The sequence below is a fragment of the Marmota flaviventris genome, chromosome 7 (assembly GCF_047511675.1).
Source record: "Marmota flaviventris isolate mMarFla1 chromosome 7, mMarFla1.hap1, whole genome shotgun sequence".
In the NCBI taxonomy this organism is placed as follows: Eukaryota; Metazoa; Chordata; class Mammalia; order Rodentia; family Sciuridae; genus Marmota; species Marmota flaviventris.
The window spans coordinates 137,909,544-137,932,896 of NC_092504.1; the positions used below are offsets into that span (position 1 = coordinate 137,909,544).

The 23,353-nt window shown below is 42.5% G+C and overlaps 2 protein-coding genes across 7 annotated transcripts in view; one reads left to right on the forward strand and one right to left on the reverse strand.

Annotated features, from left to right (window-relative positions):
- The window catches only part of Larp1b (La ribonucleoprotein 1B), a 91,224-nt gene extending 81,338 nt beyond the window's left edge, over positions 1 to 9,886 (reverse strand). The window contains exons 1-5 of one of the 6 annotated variants that reach the window (XM_071614681.1): positions 8,933 to 9,514; positions 4,810 to 4,896; positions 3,149 to 3,207; positions 2,693 to 2,752; positions 328 to 502 (exon numbers count right to left, since the gene is read on the reverse strand). In XM_071614681.1, the coding sequence (XP_071470782.1) occupies positions 328 to 502; positions 2,693 to 2,752; positions 3,149 to 3,207; positions 4,810 to 4,896; positions 8,933 to 9,380 (829 nt within the window). In that variant the 5' untranslated portion in view covers positions 9,381 to 9,514. Of the gene's footprint in view, positions 1 to 327; positions 518 to 2,692; positions 2,753 to 3,148; positions 3,208 to 4,809; positions 4,897 to 8,932; positions 9,515 to 9,804 lie in introns of those variants that run through there. The other 5 variants (XM_071614680.1, XM_071614683.1, XM_071614682.1 and 2 more) reach the window with 5 other exon arrangements.
- The window catches only part of Mfsd8 (major facilitator superfamily domain containing 8), an 88,636-nt gene continuing 74,007 nt past the window's right edge, over positions 8,725 to 23,353 (forward strand). Inside the window, exon 1 of the mRNA XM_071614686.1 lies at positions 8,725 to 8,831. Coding sequence (XP_071470787.1) covers positions 8,824 to 8,831 — 8 coding nt within the window. The 5' untranslated portion in view covers positions 8,725 to 8,823. The remainder of the gene's footprint in view (positions 8,832 to 23,353) is intronic.

Consider the following 23,353-nt stretch of genomic DNA (forward strand, 5'->3'; position numbering starts at 1 on the left):
CTCATTTTTCTCTTAAAATAATGAAGCATTTCATTTCCTCAGAACTCCCTAAAAAACAGGAAGCAGTTCCAATACAGATTTAAACAACAATATTTAAAACTTTAAGAATATATCTGAAGTGGAACTTCATTCCATTTTCTTGCACAAAACACAAAAAATGCAAAACAGGAAAGCCTAATAGTCCTGAAATGTTACAAAAGTAAATCAGACAGTTTATCCTAAACAATTACACAACCCCCTCTAATAGAGATCAGAGGCTGAACACAACCCTCATTACCCCCACTTCCTCCCAGAACTGGAAGTCAGATGAGGTGGACAAAGACTGACCTCTCTTCCGCTGACTGCTTGACTGGGCCTCGTCCTCACTCACATTTTCAATAGGACCGTCTAATTTTGTTTCCCGGTTTTCTTTGCTCTCACTGTTACTCCTCTTTTCAACCTTCTCTTCTTTTTCTTTTCTAATTTGTGGCTTCTTATTTCCTTGGCTGATGACACTCTGAGACTGCAAAAAGGTTTTCTGAGTGGAACAATTTTCATTAACATTTTCACTATTGTTTCAAAAAACATGTGGTAGTACACCTAGACATTACAAACACTTATCAAAATTTTAAAAACAGACTTCTCAAAAGGCAGTGTTAATTTTTAAAACAAACAAAAGGAAACAAAAAGTGTTAATTGGAGAAAGGTCTAGCTGCAGACTAGGAAAAAATACCTGCTAAAATTTGAGGAAGGACTTATGTGTAAAACATAATGTACTCTCCAAATTCAGTACTAAGAAAGCCATTTTTAAAAACAAACAACAAAAAACGATCAGATACTTCAAAAAGATACAGATGGCAAATATATATGAAAATATACTTACTCAACATTCTTCAGAGAAACACAAAAATACAATGCAATACACTTATATAATGGCAACATTTTTTTTTTCTAGTACTAAGGATTGAACCCCAACAGTGCTATAACCACTGAAGTATATCCCCAGTCCTTTTTTGAAAAATTTTTAATTTTGAAATAGGGTCTTGCTAAGTTGCTGACACCAGCCTTGAATTTGCTATCTTCCTGCCTAAGCCTCCCAAGTTGCTAGGATTAGAGACATGTGCCACTGCACCTTGCATGGCTAATTTTTAAAAACTGACCATATTAAAAGTTACCAAGGATGTGAAGTAACTGAAATTCTCATAAACTGTTGGTAGAAGTATAAGGTTTGGCAGTTCCTTAAAAAGCTCAACAAATAGCTACCATATGATACAGCCATTCTACTGTTATATTCACCCAAGAAAAAGGAAAGCATATATCCATGAAGTTTTGTACAGAAATGCTTACGTAGTGGTTTGATTTGTAATGACCCAACCTGAAACAGCCCAAAGTGAACCAACAATGGTGCCACAGCCATACAGGAGCACGCACCACTAACAAAGGATGGACACAGGAATGGAACTCAGTGATCATGCTGAGGGGAAACCAGGAAAAAAAGCCTACTGTGCGAGTTCACACACACAGAAAGACAAATTAACTCAGTGACAGCGCATCAGCAACTGCTGGGACAGCAGGGATGAAGGGGACAGGAAGAATTACAAAAAAGTGTGAGGAAAGCTTTGCGGACAGCCCAGTATATCATCTTTACTGTGGTGAGGGGTTCACAGATGTGACACAGGTCGAAACCTAACCCATTATACGCTTTTTGTGTGTGCAGTTTACTCTATGTCATTTATAATTCAATTAAGCTATTTAAATCAAGCTATCCACAGTTACACACCAGTAATACTGCACACCAAATTACAAATGCCAAAGGGTATATAATGTCAAACGAAAACACACAACCAGATACAAGGCATCTCTTGAAAAGCTCCTTGATCCGATACTTCAGAGCCATCTTTCAGAGATCCTTTTAGAGTTAAATTAAAAATTCATTCATTATATACTTGGGGGGTGTTGGGGATAGCAGGGATTGAACACAGGGACACTCTACCACTGAGTAACAAACATCGTGATCCCTTTTTTATTTTGAGAGAGGGTCTCAATAAGTTGGTAAGGCTTGCCTCAAACGTGTGATACTCCTGCTTCAACTCTCAGGGTTGCTGGGATCACAGGTGTACCATTTCACAAGGCCACTTCATACTTCTTAGTATGATTTATGCACATATATACATGCATGTGGGTATATACTTAAAACACTGTATATAAAACACATATCTAGCACAAAATTTGAAACATAAAATACTCTTCAGTTTGACACTAAAAATTAATTTCAGCTGGGCACAGTGGCACACACCTGTAATCCCAGCTACAAAGGAGAATGAGGAAGGAGGATCCCAAGTTTTCAATAACAGACCTTATCTCAAAATAAAAAGTGTTGAGGATATAGCTCAGTGGAAGAGAACTTGCCTAGCCGACATGAAGTCCTGATTTCAATTTCCAGTATTAAAAAAAATAATAATTTTTAGTATGTGTTTATTATTACAGAAAAAAAACAAGTAAAGCTTACCAAGGGTAAACTTAAGCCACCAAGTGCAGCATCCAAGGATGACTACAAATTAAATGAACAAAAAAGCCTTCTCACTGATCATCAAGTCTTTACATCTGTCTCTCACAGCAGTGATTCTTTGGATTCTGAGTAAAACAAATTCTGCATGTTGAAAATACGTTAATTTTATTTATTTAGTTTTAAAATCCTTAAAATAATACTTACTCCAGTGCTCACTAACTCTCCTGGTGTTGGCCAGTTTGCCATATCGCTGAAATCACTGGCCTAAAAAGTAACAAATATGTGTTATACCTGCAAATTCATTTAGGATATTTAAATAGGAAAAAAAATTGCAAAAAGTGACAGCAATTTCAAAAATTGCCCATATTTTATTATTTGCAGATATCTTCCCAGTGAATTAGAGTTTCTAAAAACAGAACACTTTGAAACAAAAATGATTTGGTCTTAGATCAAACTTTGAGCACTACTTTATGACATTAATTAAATTGAAATACATGTGATAACATAAGCATATGGTGATTTGTATCAAAGATACAATTCTTTAGAATACTATCTTTAAACTAACATTAATGAAACAATTAGAAAAAAAATTTAATTAAGAATTCCTAACAACAATGTTCACAGTCAATGTGGTTAAGAACTATCCCTATGAAGACATACCTTATTGGGTTTCCTTGTCTTGAGTTTTCCTGCTTTTATAATTTTGGGGGAACTGAGCTCTAAAGAAAATACAAAGAGTTGTTTTTATAACTATTTAACAAAATAACTACTATACCAATTTCAGTAAGCTGGTGTAGCCACAACTCCCAACAAAATTCATAGTTCTAAAACTTAATTTCCTAGTAGGAAATCACTACCTTTAGTACACAGATGCAAGCTGATCTTACATGTCAAGAAGCAGGAAGTAGTACCACTTACTTATAATGAACTGACAGACCAATTCTTTGGTTAACAGCACACAGAAAACTGGAAACATGACACTTTTAATACAGTAAATTTCAACTCAACTCCTGATAGACTATCATTGGGCTGGGGAGGTGGCGCACTCCTGAAATCCAAGACGAAGAAGAGACTGACACAGGAGGATTGCCAAGTTCATGGCCAGCCTCCCCAACTTAACAAAGCCCCATATCAAATAAAGAACGACTGGGAATGTGCAGGTCAGTGGTGAGGACTCTGGGTTCAATCCCCAGGACCAAACAAACAAAAAGGCAGCTTCACACTGTCTTTCAGTTTGGCTCATCGCCTAGCAAGATGACCAGAGAGGGCACAACCATCTAGCTAAATATGATACAAGTAAATGTTAGAAACAAAAATGAGCATGGGACCTGCATCTACCAGTAACACATTATTCCAACAAAACAACATCCCATAAGTCACAGCAATGGCCAATTTAGAGAATAAAGCAATCTTTGAGTTAACAATATATAAACAGTCAGGCATGGAGGCTGAGGCTATAGCTAGTTCAAAGACAGCCTCAGCAACTCAGCGAGGCCCTAAGCAACTCAGCAAGACCCTCTCTCTAAATAAAATATAAAAAAGGGTTGGGGATATGGCTCAGTGATCAAGTGCCCCTGAGTTCAATCCCCAGTACCAAAAAAAAAAAAAAAAAATCTTCCCATACTCAGACTTTAATCTCACATTCATATTCAAACAGATGAAACCCAAACAAACTTAAGCTACTAGTGACTCCAAATATATGTAAATCTACATAATATGTGGTCTACATGTCTTTATTTTTCAAACACTGTTGGTGAGACATTATAAAACTGCAAAACTTTTTTCAACAATGGGAATTAAATCCAGGGGCACTCTACCACTAAGCCCTCCCAACCCTTTTTATTTTTTAATTTTCGAGCGGATTTTGCTAAATTGCTGAGGCTGGCCTCAAACTTGTGATCCTCCTGCATCAACCTCCAGAGTTGCTGAGATTACAGGGGTACACCCATACCACGCTAGGCTCCAGTACAACTTCTTTGAGCAATATGCCAATACCTTCGAAATATTATTTCTAAACCACAGAAATCTACAAGAAAATAATTCTAAATAGATAAAGGAAGCCAAAAATGGTGGCACATGCCTTTAATCTTAGAGGTTAGGGAGGCTAAGGAAGCAGGATTACAAGTTGGAGGCCGGCCTCAGCAACTTGCTGAGACCCTGTCTAAAAATGAAAAGTAAAAAGAGGTGGGGATGTGTTTCAATAGTTGAACACCCCTGGGTTCTATTCCCAGGACCCACCCCCCAAACAAGATAAAGACAACTATTTTTAAGAGCCTGGATACTCAAGACAAAAACTTCAACAGAATGCATAATTTACTCACCTTTATTCTCATGATCATAATTCTTAGCAGTTTTAATAAGAAGTTGCATCAAGGACTGGGAATGTAGTTCAGTAGCAGAGCACTTCCCTAGCATGCACAAGACAAGGCCCTCAGTTCAGTCCCCAGTAAGGCAAAAAAAAAAAAAGGGGAGGGGGGAGATGGGGCGGCAGTGGTGGTAAATGCATGCCTGCCCAAACACAAGAATTCTAATTCCAGATGACTTCAGAGGCTGAAGCAGAAGGATCCAAAGTTCAAGGCCAGCCAGGGCAATGAGGGAAATCCTGTCTCAAAAAATAGCTCAAAGGTAAAGTGCATACCTAGCATGCACTGTGAGTTCTGTTCCACAAGAAAAAAGACTGATATTTTATATTCTAAAGACATATATGGAGAACACTATCTGGTAATTGAATAGAAAGTTCTAAGAAGCTCTTCAGTAAAAAATATGAACTTTTTTGGTAAGGGGACATCAAAAGTTGTTTTCTTAAATTTTTTTTGTAGTTATACATGGGCACAATATCTTTATTTTGATTATTTATTTTGATGTGGTACTGAGGATCGAACCCAGGGTCTCACATGTGAGAGGCGAGTGCTCTACCGCTGAGTCACAACCCCAGCCCCCAAAGTTTTGGTTTTAATAAGGAAAATATATATATATATATATATTGTTTGAATAACTCAATTAAAAGTACTTCACTAAGGTAATAACAATAAAGTCATTAGAGGTTCCAAGAAACAGATATCAGGAGAAAAGAGGATTGATGGAAGCACAAAAAGGTTCAGAAAATAAGGCTGAAAAAGATGGACAAAACACCAATGCTTTTTATGTTTTTGTGAAATTGTAGTAGTAGGCTAAATTTTAATATGCAAAATGCAACCATAGCAACAGGCAAGTGATTAATAAATCCCATATTGTGATTTATTTACTTATTATTATTATTTGCAGTACCAGGGATTGAAAACAGGTCCTGGGGCATACTAGGCAAGAGCTCTGCCACTGAGCTAAACCCAGGTCTTTTTATATTTTGAGATGGGGCCTCTCTAAGTTGCCCAGGCTGACCTCAAACTTCAATTATCCTGCCTCAGCCTCCTATGTAGCAGGGATTACAGACACAGCACCACCCTGCTGGGCCATATGTGATCTTAATAAAGGGTTTTAATAAAACTACTTTAACAGAGTTTGGGGTAAGGTTTTTACAGTCTGGTGACCTGGGGTGGGCCAGGCTTGGGCTGAAGACTGCTTTATCTGGCTGGATTGCTATAAACAGTCACGCTCCACCAGAACCATCCTAAAAGTGGAACAAAGTGTCTTCAAGGGCTGAGCATCAAGGATCTGCCTTACATCAGAATATTCTAAAGTACAGAGAAGTCATGATTCATGTCCTGAGATACTTCCCCTGTCAAAAGTTTGTGGATGGAATTCCTTTACCTCATCAACAGAGTGACACTATCTCCAGGTTTGCCCAGATAGACCCAGTTTAAGTCTGTTGTTACACCTAAGTAATATCCTTCCCTTTCTCTTTCAAGAGTAAAGGGTTTCCACAGAATAATTATATAGGCATCTATGAACATATCACTAACTGAACTCTCCTGAGCTTTCACCTCTGAAAGCTAAACCGTCTCAGGCCCTATTTCATTATCCTTTTCTTTTTTTGAGATGGGGTTTCCCTTTGTTGCCCAGGCTAGTCTCAAACTCCTGGGATCAAGTGATGCTCCCACCTCAGCCTACTGAATAACTGGGATTACAGGCACACAGCATCCTGCGCGGATATTTTCCTTATTCTTCAAATTGCAAATTTGCTTAGGAAAACAGAAACTCAAGGAAGCCAGGTTGTAAAGATGGCACTCCGGTACCAAGAACTGGAGGAGCTGTCTCCATCCACTTCAGGACCCAGAAATAGTTAGTAATACTAAAACCCAAATCTCTCAGAGCAGTGCACTCCTATACCACCAGTCTCTTCTCTAATTAAGTCTTTCAACTTAAAAGAAGTTGTGGGAGAACAGTGCAGAGCTGGGAATAGAGAACAGTTACTACGGTGCTCCAGGCCTGAAGAAAGGTGTTCCTGAGGACGCAAATGGGAGAAGAGTTGCCCGTGGAGACCTCAGCAAAACGGAAATCCAGTATCACTTTTTTTTGGGGGGATGGTATTATGAATGGAACCCATAGGTGCCCTATCACTATGCTATGCATCCCCAGTTCTTTGCTTTTTGAGACAAGGTCTTGCTAAGTTACCCAGGCTGGCCTGGACTTACAGTCCTCCTGCCTCAGCCTTTCCAGTAGCTGGGATTATAGGTGTGTGCCACCAAGCTCAGCATGCATGACTTTATTCTTAGTCTCCAAAGAAGATTGGAGAATGAAGGTAAGATAAGGATAATTAATCTCTTAAATTGATTTTAGATTCAACAAGGAGTTTGTATTTTGGTAGTTCACTGAATACTTTTTAAAAAGTCTAGAAGTAGTCAGCCAATAAAATGACCCACTAAAGGTTTCTTTGCCAAATTTTTTTTAGTTGTAGGTGGACACAGTACCTTTTTTATTTATTTATGCATATGTGGTGCTGAGGATCGAACCCAATGCCTCACATGTGCTAGGAGGGTGCTCTGTTGCTCAGCCACAATCCCAGTCCCTCATTGCCAAATTTTATGGAGACTTTGCTTAAGAGTGTTCTCTTCAGTTAAGAGTAAATAGATCTTTGCAGCTAAGAGGTAATTATGCCAATACTAAATATAAAGAAAAAATTTTCCCCAAGTGCCCTAAATTTTATCAAGAATTAATAGAGTACTTCCATGCAAAAGCTGAAGAACTCAACTGACTCAACCTTTCTCTTTTTGAAGAGTTTCTCAGAAGAAACAACCCAGTGGCACACACCTATAATCCCCAGCAATGAGGGAGGGTGAGGGTAGAGGATCCCAAGTTTAAAGCCAGTCTCAGCAGCTTACTGAGGCTCTAAGCAACTCCCAAGATCCTATCTTAAAAAATAAAATAAAAAGCACCAGGGGCTGGGATTGTAGCTCAGTGGTAAGAGTGCTTGCTTGCCCAGCACTTGTGAGGCACTGGGTTCAATCCTCAGCATCACAGAAAAATAAAAATATATTGTGCCTATCTACAACTAAAATTAAACAACACAACAACAAAAAACCAAGCACTGGGGATGAAGCTCATCAGTGGCAAACTCCTGCTTTCGATATCCAGTACCCAAAATAAAACAAAACATAACCTGGGTTTACAACATTTATAGCACATCCATTATCTCATTTGACCTTCATAAACCTGTAAATGTGCTCAAGTATTTCATATTCCATTACTAGCCTTTAAGAAACACAACCTGAAAGTAAAATTCCCAAGTAAAAATTTCAACTAATTTACTACAATTTAATTTACAAAGCAAATTTAGAAGATACCGCTATTTGTCTTCATTTAGCTTAGCATTTTTTTAAAAATGGTGTTTTGCTTTGCTTTGCTTTTTTGGGGCAGTGGTGTGTGCTACCATTTTTTTTTTTAAACAAAAATCTGCAATTCCCACAACTAAAGCACCAAGAGCTATGAGGCACTAGTTAGCATTCAAATGCAAACGCATAAACCCCCTCTTAAGCAAAGAAGAGCTAACTCAACCTTGGAAGAGGACCGTTCATCCAACCACAGTCCACTCTTAGTGTCAACTACCCATCTCAACTACACCCCAACACTATCCAGGCACCTTAATATCAACTACAGTTGGCGTCTCGTTTTTCACGACTGTTCAGCAGTGTTTCGAAGACCTGGAGGTTTTCAGCTGTCAATTACTTCACAAGGACAGACTGCCGTCGTGCGCTCCCCCCGGCAAGCCAATCCCCTAGCTCCGACAGGCTCCAACCCTCCGTGACAAGTCCAGGAAACTTTCCCGGGGGACGCCCGGCAGTGCCGGTTCCGAGTCGCGAGCACGTGGGGCGCAGCGGCCGGGCAGCGCTGCCCAGCTGCCCGCAGCCAGCCGGTGCAGGAGAACTGAGGTCCCACCTCTTCCTGCCGCGGCCGTCCCGATGTCCATGTAAGTAAGTACGCGCGGTGAATGACACCCAGGAGCCCGCACCTCGGGCGGCCGGGCGCTCCCCCCCCCCGCCGCCCGCCGCGCCCGTGCCCCGCACCGACCTGCCTGCAGGGTCTCCAGCGCCGGCGGCGGAGGCCCGGTCGCGGCGGGGGACGCGTGCTGGGGAGGCTTTTTGGTCCAGGGGTTCTCCTTGGGCGGCGGCTTCTCCTCGGGGCCGGCCGCGGCCGGCGGCTCCCGGGCGTCCTCGGTCAGCGGCTCCCCGCCGAAGGGGCCCCCGGGCCCGCGCGCCTTGTGCGCCAGGTGCAGCGCCAGCGGCCGCACGGGCACAGCCGCCAGGGGCACGCTGTGGCCCAGCACCGGCGCCGGCGACGGCTCTCCCCGCGCCCCCGCGCTCGTGGCGGCCCTCGCCGCCTCCTTGCCCTCCCGCTCCGGCGGGGGCGGCTGCTCGGGCGGCCGGTTCGCCGCGGCCGTCAGCGACTCTCTCTCCGCCGCCGCCGTCGCCAGGTCCTCCCGAGAGCGAGCGGCGGACACCGGGACGCGAGCAGACATCGTCCGCCCGTCCCGGCCTCCCCGGCCGGGGTGCGCCCGGGGCCGGGGCGCTCGGCCGCGCGTCTCTGCGCCGGGGCACCGGCTGGCTCCGGCCTGGGACCTCGCCGCCGAGAGCCCGGCCGTGGCCGCCGCCGAGGCCGTGCAGCGCCGGGCGTGCCGCCCTGCCCGCGTCGAACGCAGCGCCAACCGCCCCGGCCCGGGGCCTCGCCGCGCACGCCCGCAGCCCTCCAGCGCGCGCCTCGCCGCCCGGAGCCGCGAGCGCCCACCCCGCGGAGGCGCCGCCCGCCGGGGCCGCGGCCGCAGCCAGGTCCGCCGGGCGCGCGCCGCCCGGGCCGGTAACTGCGGGCGGGGCGGAGGCGCCGTGCGGGGGGCGGCCCGGGGCGGCGGGCGGGGCCTCCCGGAGCGGCGTGACGTGGCTACTCACCGGCTGCCGCCTCGCCGGGCCGCGCGCGGCGGCCGACTAACTAGCCCGCCCGGTGCCGCGGGCCCAGGGCCGGCCCCGCCCCCGAGGCCGCCGGGGAGGGAGGCGAGGGCGGGCCCCGCAGGCCGCCTGGGCCCCGGGCGCAGGGCGGGGCGCGCTCGCCTCTGTGACCCGCGGCGGGCGGGCGGGGCGCACGTGGCGCGGGCGGGGGTCGCGGGCCGGGGCGCAGCGCGGCGGCGCAGGGCGGCGCCCGTAACCTTGAGCCCGAGGGGCCGCTGGGTGCGGTCGTCCGCAGGTAACGGGAGGGACCCCGGGCCGCGCCCCGCCCGCGAGCGCGCTGGAGGGGAAGAGCCGACCCTCCGCGGTTCTTCTAGTGTCGATTACCTGTCGCTTGGGACGGCGGCGCTGGATTGCAAATAAACTGCTTGCCCAGTATAGTTTTTTCGTGGAATGGATAATGTTAAAGTAGCACAAATACATTTTGATTAATCAGGTAAAATCTTTGTACTTGGCATTCGGTTTTAAGATGATGTTGGTTCTGGGTGCCTATACCTAGTTAATAATGTTTATTATGTTCAGGTGGAAGGTCACCCAGAGCGGGTTCATTCCGGTGGAAGTTTTTCTTCCCCATCATGTTCAGCCACAAGAATGGGGTCGTGATTAGAATAAATTATACTCCATGTATGTATAGTATGTCAGACTTCACTCTACTGCCATGTATATCTAAAAAGAACAAATAAAGACTGAATCAGTTGAACTGGGCATGGTGTTGCCCATCTGTAATCCCAGTCACCTAGGGGACTGAGGCAGGAGGATTGCAAGTGTGAGGACAGCCTTAGCAACTTAGTGAGACCCTTTCTAAAAAATTTTTATAAAGGTTGGGGACTAAGCTTAGTGGCAAAGCACCCCTATGGAATGGCTCTTTGAAGTTTCATTTATTGGAGCTACTGTGGTGGTTTTCTTTGTTATTGGAGACAAAGTCTTACTCAGTTAGCCCCTCTAGCCTCAAAATTTTGATCTTCCTGCCTCAGCTTCTCCCTAGCTGGGATAATAGGTGTGACCACACCCAGATTTGCTTGTGAAAAGTCTTGTCAGGACTTCTCCAGTACAGCTGAAGGGTGGATGGAGGAAAGCAAGAGGAATCCTTGGGAGGAGGGCGCGCTTGCAGGGAGAGCAGATGGAGATTGATGTGGGCTCACCAGCAGGTGTTGGGGTCCTACTACAGAGGACCCCAACACTGCCCCTCCTCTGAATACCTATGGGATCTTCTGCTTCCACTTCACTGCCTCTTTGAAACCTCATGGCCTGTCTTGTTTCTACCTTCCATGTCCACTCCTCACCCTTCCCCTGTGCTTGTGCCAAGAAGGCTAACCTGTTCAGATTGCACCCACGGTCTCCCACACCCTCCGTGGTGTCCTGGTGGGTTCAGATAGTGGGAAACGTCTGCAGGAGATGGAAAAGTCCAGGCTCTTATTCTGGAGACTGGTCACCAGGGTTGGCTGCAGAGCCCTCTGTACCACTGCCCTGTCCTTTTCTTCCCTTTGCCTGGTTAACCAGACCCAGGGGCAATAGCCACCAGCTCTTGGGGCACTGTACTATCACTGTTGTTTTTCTGACTCTGGCCCACACTTGTAAGTGGTCCTTCAAATTATGAAGTTCCATCGGATTTTGCCATGACCTCAATCCAGTCTGCCACTGCTAACCTCCATTCTATAACTTCCTTCTGCCTTTGCAGCTATGTTCCAGATTTTTTCTCTGCTAGCAGTTCAAAATCAAGGAGGAGCCAGGCAGGTGGTTTAGTTATGTAATCCCAGTTACTCCAGAGGCAAAGGCAGGAGGATCCTTTGAGTCCAGGAATCTGAGGCAAGCTGGGCAACATAACCCAGGAAGAAAGACTGAGTCATTCTGCCACCCCCTTATGGCTAAAGATCATCCAGATTTGATCTGTTGCCATAAACAGGCTAATGTTGCCATCAGAATACTTGGTGAAAAATATGACAGCAAGTCTGAGATCTGTCACTCTTTAGTGCATCCCCGCGTACTGGTGTACCTATGAGGTGTAACTGTGGCTCTTATGGGGCACTGTGTGATCTGTAGAGGCTGGGGAGTCTCTGAAGCCTGTTATTATAAAGAGTGCCCTTTTCAGAAGGATAGAGATGGTTGCCCAAAGATTGTTAATTTGGGGAGCTCTAAAAGAGACCTCTTCTGTGAACACAAAAGTATAGCTTTGAGAAGGAGTGATTGGTGGGTGGCCTCTTCCTCCCCCAGTCTAGCTGCTGCAGCTGCCAAAAAATCCCCTTGCTACCACCAGAGCATGAAAGGGGCCCAGTACAGCCTGCTAGTGTGTTGGCACCTGCCCCCCTTTCCCTGTCTCACCCAGAGTGGGGGCGATCTGGAAACGTATTCTTCACAGAACATTCTCACTGTGCCGGTAGTAAGTTAATGGGGTTTCTTGAATTTGAGAAGCAAGGCTGTGTTGTGTATGCTGATTTGTCCTCGCTACACCAAGATCTTCTAAACATGTGTTCAGCCACCATCTGAACAGCCACTGTGCTGTTCCCCCAGTGAAAATCGTGTTCTTGCAGCAGCTCTGATGACTGCTGCCCTTGATAACCCTTCAGTGTATGGCAGAAAGCCTCAGAAAATAAATGTGACATGAGCATTTAATCTTACAACCCTTAAAAAAAAAAAATCTTGCCAGTGCTTAGCCAATCCATGGCTTGTTTGCCCTTGGGTAGAGATTATTTGCCTTGGCCTGGAGGAACACTGCCATGGGGCAAGGCCTGTGGGTGGGAGAACAGAATAGTGCCCTTTGACTACTTCTTCCCTTTTCTCTTAGTGGGTGGCACCAGAGTCCAGTCAGTAGAACCCAGGCAATGGCACACACCTGAATCCCAGCAGCTGGGGAGAATGAGGCTGCGATGGATCACAACTTTAAAGCCAGCCTCAGCAATTTAGTGAGGCCCTAAGCAACTCAGTGAGATCCTGTCTCTAAATAAAACATAAAAAGGGCTGGGGATGTGGCCCAGTTGTTAAGTATCTCTGGGTTCAGTCCCTGGTACCAAATACAAAACAAAGGAAAACAAGGAGTTACCCTTTCAGACCCACCTTCCTCACCCTTCTCAGCTAGTTCATTCACTTGGATATCTCAAGCAGTGTCTAAAGTGTTCCAGGCACTCACCAGGGCCAAGTGATTGTACCTCCTGGGTGACTCAGCTCTTCCTGCTTTCTCTACTGCCAACACCCAACTCCAAGCTGCCATCATCCCTCTGTAATAGTGTTACAGCCTCTTAACTGACCTGTTTGCCTCCACTTTGAACTATTTGATAAAATTATTGTGATAACTGGGGTGGGGGGTGGTGGACATCTGTAATCTCAGTGACTGAAAGGGCTGAGGAAGGAGGAACACAAGTTGGAGACCAGCCTCAGCAACTTAGCAAAACCCTGTTTCCAAAAAAAACAAAAACAAAAAAAATGGACTTGTGATATAGCTCAGTAGTAGAGCCTCTGAATTCAATCCCCAGTATTGCAAAATTAATAGATAAAATTATTGTGAGGATTATGTGAGACAATATGTATGAAGTGCCTAGCATAGTCCCTAGCTCAAAACGATGCTACCAACTTTTATTGCTTTTTAAGTAAATTTGACCAGGTATGGGTGACCTTAATTTTACTGAAGTACTGAGGTTAAAGGTCCAATTATTTTTTCTTAAATTGTGATGGAAAATTGGAATCTGGAGAACAGGCATAGAGTTATCTTTTAAAAGGAAGAATGGTCCCCTACACCCTCAGGAGTTATGAAATACATGAAGTTATTCTTACATGATCTTGATGATCAGGTTCTTCAAATAAGCCTTTGCAAGGTGAATCCTGTTTTTCCTGTTTAGTGTATGCTAACATATCCTCAGGTGATTGAACCCACTCCTTTTCCTCTCCCCCCAGGAAATTAAAGTTCCATGAGAACCTTAAGGTCTTCCTAATTCAGTACAGTTTAGGTCAGACTGGCAAAATCCTAGTGTGTATGGCGCTGTATTAGACACTAAAGTTGCAAAAAATGCATCAGACATAATTTGTTTCAAAGATCTCCAAGTAGAAGATAAAACTGAACTTAAAGATTCCTTTAACTTCCCACAAAATAACAATTAAAATATATATATTATATATATATATATAATACACACACACACACATATATATATATATATATATATATATATATATATATATTAGTTGTAGTTGCACATGGTACCTTTATTTTATTCATTTTTATATGGTACTGAAGATCGAACCCAGGGCCTCGCATGTGCTAGGTGAACGCTCTACCGCTGAGCCACAACCTCAACCCCACAAAATAACCATTTTTAAGAAGATATTTTTTAACTGGACAATGGCATGCTCCTATAATCCCAGCTAATCAGGAGACTGGGGCTGGAGGAAGGCAAATCTGAGGCCAACCCGGGTCATTTGTTTGGATCCTGTCTCAAAATAAAATTTAAAAAGCGTCTGAGAGCTTAACTTAGTGGTAGAGTGTTTGCTTATCATGTGTGAGACCTGGATTTGCTCCGGAACCACAAAGAAAAGAAGGAGTGTTTTGTTTTAACAAGAAATACTGAACTATCACTACCTCCAGGTTACAGAGTCTTGGGCCTTGTTTGTCATCATATTTAGCTCCCAGAGCTGAACACTTCCTATTGCCTCTGTCTACAAGGATCAGTGCTGATGTAGGTCTGATAAGGCCTTCACCCTCCCTCCATTCCCAGCCAGAACTCCCCTTGCCAGGAAGTGGCTCACCTCTATAATCCAGGTAACTCAGGAGGCTGAGACAGGAAGACATGTTTCAAGGGCAGCCTGAGAAATGTAGAGAGATTCTGTCTCAAAATTTTTTTTATTTTAAGTTTTAAAATTTGGTTTAATTAGTTATATATGATGGTATTTTGTTATATCATACATAGAAGGGATATAATTTCTCCTTTTTCTGAGTGTACATGTTGCAGAATCATTGGTCAAGCAGTCACATATATACATAGAGTAATAATGTCTGTTTCATTCTGCTGTCTTTCCTGTCCCCATGTCCCCTCCCCTCCCCTCCCCTCCCATCACTTCCCTCTACCTAATCTAAGGTATTCTTCCCCAATTTTAAAAAGGGCGGGGGATGGGTTGCAGCTCCAAGGCAGAATGTGCCTTAATTCAGTCCCCAGTACCCCTAACTCCCCAGACACCTACAAAGAAAAAAAAAAAAAGGACTAATTTCTTATCCTCCATGCAGATGATAACCTATAGTTTAATTGAAAAAAAAAAAAAAGTAGCAGCACGAGGGGTCAGCTGAAGCTGGTCACCTGGTTTCAAATGCCAGCTTTGCCACTGCCCCCCCCCAGCACAGCTGAGGTGGTCACACAAGGTACAGCTCAGTGGCAGAGTGCTTGCCCAGCACGTGTGAGGCACTAGGTTCCATCTTCAGTACCACATGAAAATAAATAAATAAATATAATATAATATATGTATGGTGTTCACCGACAACTAAAAAAAAAAAAAAAATTAAAAAAGAATCTGTAAACGACTTGATCTGGCTTATAAGTGGGTGGACGTTTCTCATGCAGAACAACGTGATGTGCTTAGGACCGCATTTCTTTGTGGTGTCAGTGTCAGGATTCCCTACAAACAAGATCCAGTGGATTCATATCATATACCACACTAGTATAAGATAATCAGCAAATTCTTACTTCATGTCAGTTAGATACATGAATGTGGTTATTAATTTTTCTGGAAAAGTTTTTATTTTTCCACAAGTTCCCGATTACTCTCCCCTGCTTCCTGGATACTACATTAATTCCATAAACACTCATTGTTTACCTCCTGTTTTTCTGGCCACTCTGGTCTAGCCCTTTAATTCTGCTTTGCCTAAACATTGCTAGTGGAGGTATTTAAGACTACATCCTAACCCAGGCACTCTGGCTCAGGCCGATAAGCCAGCTATTCAGGAGGGTGAGGCAGGAGGATCACAAACTCAAGGACAGCTTGGGCAATTTAGTGAGAACTGTCTTAATTTTAAAAAGTGCTGGGGATGTAATTCAGGGGTATACTGCGTGCCTGGTATGCACCAGGTCCTGGGTTCTACCTCCTGTACTGAAAAAGAAAAAAGCTATGTCCTACCCCTTGTACTGAAAAAGAAAAGAAAAGCTATGTCCTATGTTAATAGATTTATAATTTGTGGTTCATAAACCCTGAGGTCTTGGAGTTCCTTTCAGGAAGTCTGCAAAGTCAAAACTATTTTGATAGCAATGTTAAGGCACTGTTGGCCTCTGCCTGTTGACATGTGCGGTGAAGCAATCATGCAACAGAAGCAAGAACTGAAGGATCTGTATTAGCATCAGTGAAGTCATGGGCCCAGAACTGTATGAGCAAGCTTCACATACACTTCACAGTGTGTCTTACCAGGCACAGTGTCAGACGCTTGTAATCCCCTGACTTGGAAGGCTGAGGCAGGACGATTGCAAGTTCTCAGCCAGGCTCAGCAAGTAAAGACCGGTTCTCAAAACTTTAAAAAAGTAAAAAGATCCCATCTGATTCAAATGTATGATATGTCAAGATCATTGTAGTGTCATGTGTAAATAATTAAAACAAAAAAAACTTAAAAAAAAAAGTAAAAAGGACTTGGGGATGTAGCTGAGTGGTGGAGCGTCTCTGGGTTCACCACCCAGTACCACAAAAGTTCTTGATGTGATTTTCCTGCAATATAGTATGAATGGAAACTAACTATTGTGCAACTGTCCCCCTAGTCCTGCCTAACAAAGTAAATTTTTTAAGAAAACTGGATGCTGTGCACTTCACCCATGCCTATCACATATGCTATGATAGCCTGACAGTCACTTCACTCACTGGGCCTCAGCTCTCTCACCTATAAAATATCATATGCCAAGAAGACATGTGGGTCAGGGGATCCTAATCTTAGATCCCCAAATTTTAGTAAATTCATGGATTTACTAGAAATCTCAATTTGGTAAGTCTGGAATTGGATTAAAAGGTAGGACTACATTCTAGCTCTGACATTCTGAGAATAGGGAATTAAGAACTCAATATAAAAATCATCTTCAGAAAGTTAACTAATCAGACCCCACGTGACATTCTCCTCTTTTGCTTTGTTAACAGCATCATTATGGAGGTGTGCAAAGCTTTTCAAAAAAATTTTTTTTATGGGCTGGGGATGTGGCTCAAGCAGTAGCACGCTCATCTGGCATGCGTGCGGCCCGGGTTCAATCCTCAGCACCACATACCAACAAAGATGTTGTGTCCGCCGATAACTAAAAAATAAATAAATATTTAAAAATTCTCTCTCTCTCTCTCTCTTTAAAAAAAAAAATTATGCTTTTTTTCTACAGGCAACTTAAAATGCAAACTAATTCATTAAAAAATTTTCAATGCTTAGAGAAAAACACAGGAATCAAGGAAGGAAACTGGAGGACTGAAGAGTCATAGCATTGGGTTGCAGTTTGACTTTGAGCTTTGGGGCAGCTAAAGCAAAAAAATGTCAAGAAGTTCTCTGGAGGTGCAGCTCAGGGGCAGTGTGCTGGCCCTGGGTTCATGCCCCAGTACCTCAAACAAAACAAAACTGACGGAACAGCAAAAATCTGTTCCCATGATTAAATCTTAACTCTGAATGCAAATGCTACACCTCCATCCAACTCAAAATTTCTTATTATATGTCCTGTAAATATGAACAACCATATTTACTACTGTATAGCTGCTCCATTCCCAGGCAATCATAAGCATTATATTGCTTAGAAAACAATTCAGGGTTACATGGATTATCTGGATCTGGATCAGGAATTGGCCAACCATGGCCTGGGTCACCATCTGTTTTTATACAGGTGCATGCTGCAAAGTTTTTACTTTGTGTGTGTGCATGGTTGGGGCGGGGACTAGACATTGAACCCAGAGACATTCTACCACCGAGCTGCATCCCCATCCTTTTTATTTTGGGACAGACAAAGAATTACCCAGACTGGCCTTAAACTTGCTAATTCCTGTCTTAGCCTCCCAAATTGCTGGAATTACACGTGTGTGCCACTGCATCTGGCTGGCTTTTACATTTTGCAGTGGTAAAAATAAATAAACAGGAAGATTATTTTGAGACACATAAAATCCAAATTTCATTTCTATAAACAAAATGTTATTGGAATAAATACAGTCATGTGCATTGATTTACGTACGTCTGTGGCTGCCTTGTGTGTTGCTGCCATCACTTCCTATTGTTGCAAAAAAAAAAAAAAAGGTACAAGGAAAATATCAGGAGAAGAATCTAATAAAAATCCTACAAACTCTTCCCAAATGGTGAATATGTTTGATAAAAAGCATTTGCTTAGGGATGATATCAGTATTTGGCAGTACCTAAGTTGAATATTTTAAATATCATGATAGATCAGCATTAACACGAGTGTCTGCAACAGATTTTGATGATAGGAAACACAAACTTTGAACCCCAATTAAATGTATTATCCCTGGAAAAGATTCCATTCTTCTCATTAATAGAATCATATTAGAAGCAATTATCAGTAATCTCAGCAACTCAGGAGACTGAAGCAGGAGGGTTGCACATTCCAGGCCAGCCTTAGAAATTTAGAGGCCCCAAGCAACTTAGCAAGACTATGTCTCAAAAGAAAAAAAAGTTGGGGATGAAGAAGTTCAGTGGTAAAATGCCCTTGGGTTTAATCCCCAGTTCAACAACAAGGAAGTCTTCTACTACTAGCAATTTCATGGGATTAATAAGGACAGATAGAATTTTTGTTTGAAGAAAGCAAAGCCTAATGTTAAGAGTTGATATTTCTTCTTTGTTCATACTCTTCTCTAAGTTACAGAGATGCTTTAAAGATGTTGATGATTTAGAGAATCTCTGCTACACACAAGTACCAAAATTCACCCTCAGCCCATTCTGCTGTAACACACCTATTCAGAACAAAACAGAAGAAGCAGAAGAAACACTATTCACTTTGGCTACTCTTTTAACTGTTGAGTGCTGACAATACCTAGAATACCAAGAATTCCTTACCAAATCTGTGTTGATTTCATGATTTCATAGGAAATCACATCCTTCCCTTTTTCCTTCAGACCTTTGTATAACAATGATTTTTGTTTGTTTGTTTGTTTTCTTAATATAGTGAAGATTGGACCCCAGGGTTGCTTTAGTTGGAGACACATTTCCAACCCTTTTCATTATTTTGAGACAGGGACTCACTACATTGCCCAGGCTAGCCTTGTTCTTGTGATCCTCCTGCCTCAACTTCTTGAGTCACTGGAATTATAAGTGTGTGTCACCATGGCTAGCAGCACAATGTTTTTTTCTTGGTACCAGGGATTGAACCCCGGAATGCTTAACCACTGAGCCACATCCCTAGCCCATTTAATTTAATTTTTTTTTTTAAGTTGAGTCAGGGTCTTGCTAAGTTGCTTAGGGCCTTGTTAAGTTGCTGAGGCTGGCCTTGACTTGTGATCCTCTTGCCTCAGCTTCCTAAGTTGCTGGGAGTACAGGTGTGTGCCATCATGCCCAGCTACTACAATGGTTCTTTCTTTTTTTTTTTTTTTTTTAATTTATTTTTTAGTTTTCGGCGGACACAACATCTTTGTTGGTATGTGGTGCTGAGGATAGAACCCGGGCCACACGCATGCCAGGCGAGCGCGCTACCGCCTGAGCCACATCCCCAGCCCCCACAATGGTTCTTAAACCTGGCTGCACAAACAAATTCAGAGACTGAAAAGAAAGAATATGATATTCCATGGAAATGTAATCTGCAAACAAGCAGGAGTAGCAATCCTTACATGTTCAAAAGCAGACTTGAAGCCAAAATTAGAAGAGACAAAGAAAATCATTAGCAAAGGGAACAATTCAGCAAGAAGATAAAAGGATTATAAATATTTATAGTTAAGTCCATGTACTTAACTACAAAGCACAAACACTACTTGACATAAAGGGACTGGTTGGCCCCATATAATAATAGTTGGGGACTTTCAAAACCCTGATCTCACTGAAAGATAAATCATCCAGACAAAATTCAACAGTCAGAACAAAGTTAAACTACCTCATAGATCAAATGGAATTAACAGATATCTACAGAATATTCCATCCCACATCAGCAGAATACTTCTTTTTCAACAGCTCATGGAATGTTCCTGAAAAATGGATCTTATATTAGGCTATAAAGCAAGTTTTCATCAAGAAAAAAATAATTGGAATAATTTCTTGCATCTTTTTTATAACCTTTTTTAGAGAGAGAGAGAGAGAGTTTTTTTAATATTTTTTTTTTTAGTTTTTGGCGGACACAACATCTTTGTTTGTATGTGGTGCTGAGGATGGAACCCGGGCGGCATGCATGCCAGGCGAGCGCACTACCGCTTGAGCCACATCCCCAGCCCCAATTTCTTGTATTTTATTAGATCATAATGAAGTGAAATTAGAAATCAACAGCAAGAGAAAGTAGAGTATATGAACACATGGAGACTGAACAATGCATTGTTTGTTTGTCTGTTTTGGTACCAGATATTTAACCCAGGGTGCTTTACCACTGAGCACACCCCCAGTCATTTTTAGTATTTTTATTTATTCTGAGATAAGGTCTCATAAAGTTCCTGAGGCTGAACCTGAACTTGAAGATCTTCCTATCAGCTTCCTGAATACTGGGATCATAGACATGTACCTCTACACCCAGCAACATGCATTCTCTGAATAATCAATGGGGCATTGAAGAAATTGGGGGAAATAAGTGAATGGAAATACAACATACCATAGCCTGCAGGATACAGCAGAGGCAGTTCTAAGAGGGAAGGTATAGCTATAAGTGCCTACATTAAAAAATCAGAACAGGGGCTGGGGTTGTGGCTCAGCTGTAGAGCACTCGCCTAGCATGTGTGAGGCATGGGGTTCGATCCTCAGCAACACATAAAAATAAATAAAATAAAGGTATTCTGTCCAACTACAACTAAAAACAAATAGAGAAAAAAAACCCACAAGATATTTTTTAAAAAATCAGAGCAATCCGAAATGAATAACCTAATGGTGCATCTCAAGAAAAACAAGTACATATCAAACCTAAAATCAGTAGAAGGAAAGAAATAATAAAGATGAGAGCTGAAATTAATGAATTAAGAGACTAAAAGCACAATACAAAGGATCAGTGAAACAGCCCTGGTTCTTTGGAAAGATAAACAAGATTGAAAAATCAGAGCCAAACTAACCAGAAGAAAGCGAACACTCAAATCAATAAAATTAGAGACAAAAATGTAGATATTACAACAGATCCCACTAAAGTCCAGAGGGTCATTAGGGACTATTTTGAAAAATTATATTCCAACAAATTGGAAAATCTAGGTGAAATGGATGAATTTCTAGACATGTACAATCTACTAAGAGTATATAAAAAGTCTTAACAGACCAATAACAAGCAATAACATTGAAGCAATAATAAAAAGCCCTGGGCTGAATGGATTTATGGCTGAATTTTACCAGACCTTTAATTACTGACACCAGTGCTCTTCAACCTATTCCAACAAATAGAAATGGAAGAAATGCTTCCAGACTCATTCTTTGAAGCCAGTACCACTAGAAAAAGACACACTTGGACAGAAAATTGTAGACCAATATCCTTAATGAATGTGCACCAAAAAGTCAATAAAATGCTTGCAAACTGAATTCAATAACACATTAAAAACACCATACACAGTGACCAAGGTGGTTCATTCCAGGGCACAAGGATGGTTTAACATACAAATCAATGAATATGATGCAATACATGTACAGAATCAAAAACAGAAAAATCATGTGATCATGTCAATAGCTGCAGAAAAAACAAAATTCAATGCCTTTTCACAATAAAAACCATGAAGAAACTAGAGGTAGAAGAATTAGACCTCAACATAATAAAGGGTCTATGTGACAAACCCAAAGCCATCACCTTATTAAATGGAGAAAAACTGAAAGCCTTTTCCTTTAAAATCAAGACCAAGACAAAGATGTTCACTTCACTACTCCTGTTCAACATAGTATTGACATTTAACCAGAGCAATTAGATAAGGAAAAAAAAGGAGGGGATATACAATTGGAAAGGAAGAAGTCGAATTTTCTCTATTTGTAGATGAATCATTCCTGTATTTAGAAGACCTAAAGATTCCAATAGAACACTTTTAGAGCTGATAAATATATTCAGCAAAGATTGAAAGAATCAAAAATCAATATACAAAAACCAACTTAGTAGCTGGGTGACGTGGTACACATCTTAATCCCAGCTACTCCAGACACGGAGGCAGGAGGATCACAACTTTAAAGCTAGACTGGGCAACTTAGTAAGACCCTTTTCCAAACTAAAGAGTCTGGGGCTATAGCTGGGCAGTAGAGCACCCTAAGTTCAATCTACTGCAAAAAAGAAAACAACAGGGAAAAACCAAAACCAACTCAATATATAGGGTGAGGCCAGAGCATGAAGTTTATGTTTTAACTCCCCAGATGATTCTAATTGTAGCATCACTTTTATTTTTTTTCAACTCCCCAGGTGATTCTAATTTGTAGCCAGGCTTGAGATCTATTTGGAACTGTAGTTCTTACAGTGTCTCCTAGACAGCCCACATCTTTTTGCGTGTGTGTGTGTGGTACTGGGGATTGAACCCAGGGCCTTGTGCATTCAATGCAAGCATGTTACCAACTGAGCTATATCCCTGACCCCCACATCTGTATCCTAGGAAATTTCTGGTTCCACACCAGATTTACTGCATCAGCTCTGGGGATGGGATTCTGGATACCTCTGGTACAGAAATGGTGTGTGTGTGTGCTTTAGGTGGTTCTTATACAGCTAAAGTTTAAGAACCACTGACTCTATAGAGGGGTACTTCTTAGAATTAGACATACTTTTATTACTCTTTATGTACTTCATGTGTATTTGAATCTGGTGATATAGCTCAAAGATTCTGACTCAGTTCAGATGCAACCTGAGATTCTGAGTTTCTGACAATCTCCCAGATGCTGCTGCTAATCTATTCAACACACTGAGTAGCAACTTCTTTGTGGAATTATCCATGTACCACATAGAAGTAGATGGTTTCACCTGTCAGTCATAGGTTTCTGCACAAATTACACTTTTGTGGTTGTTTACATTTTCTTCTCTGGACACTAGTTCTTTTAATACTTAGGGAAATCTTTTCAGGTTAGGTCTACAATTTTGAGCTAGAACTGTTCTCAAAATCCTTCATAGTCACTGGTTTCCCCTTGGATAATGGCTGTAAGAATATTCCTAGAATTAGGCTGTTGTGATGGTTTGGATTTTAAATAGTCCCCCAAAGCTCATGTGTTGTTTTTTTTTTTTTTTGTTTTGTTTTTAAAGAGAGAGTGAGAGACAGAGAGAAGAGAGAATTTTTTAATATTTATTTTTGAGTTCTTGGCGGACACAACATCTTTGTATGTGGTGCTGAGGATCGAACCCGGGCCGCACGCATGCCAGGCGAGCGCGCTACCGCTTGAGCCACATCTCCAGCCCCCAAAGCTCATGTGTTAAAGGCTTGGTCCCTGACAGTGCTA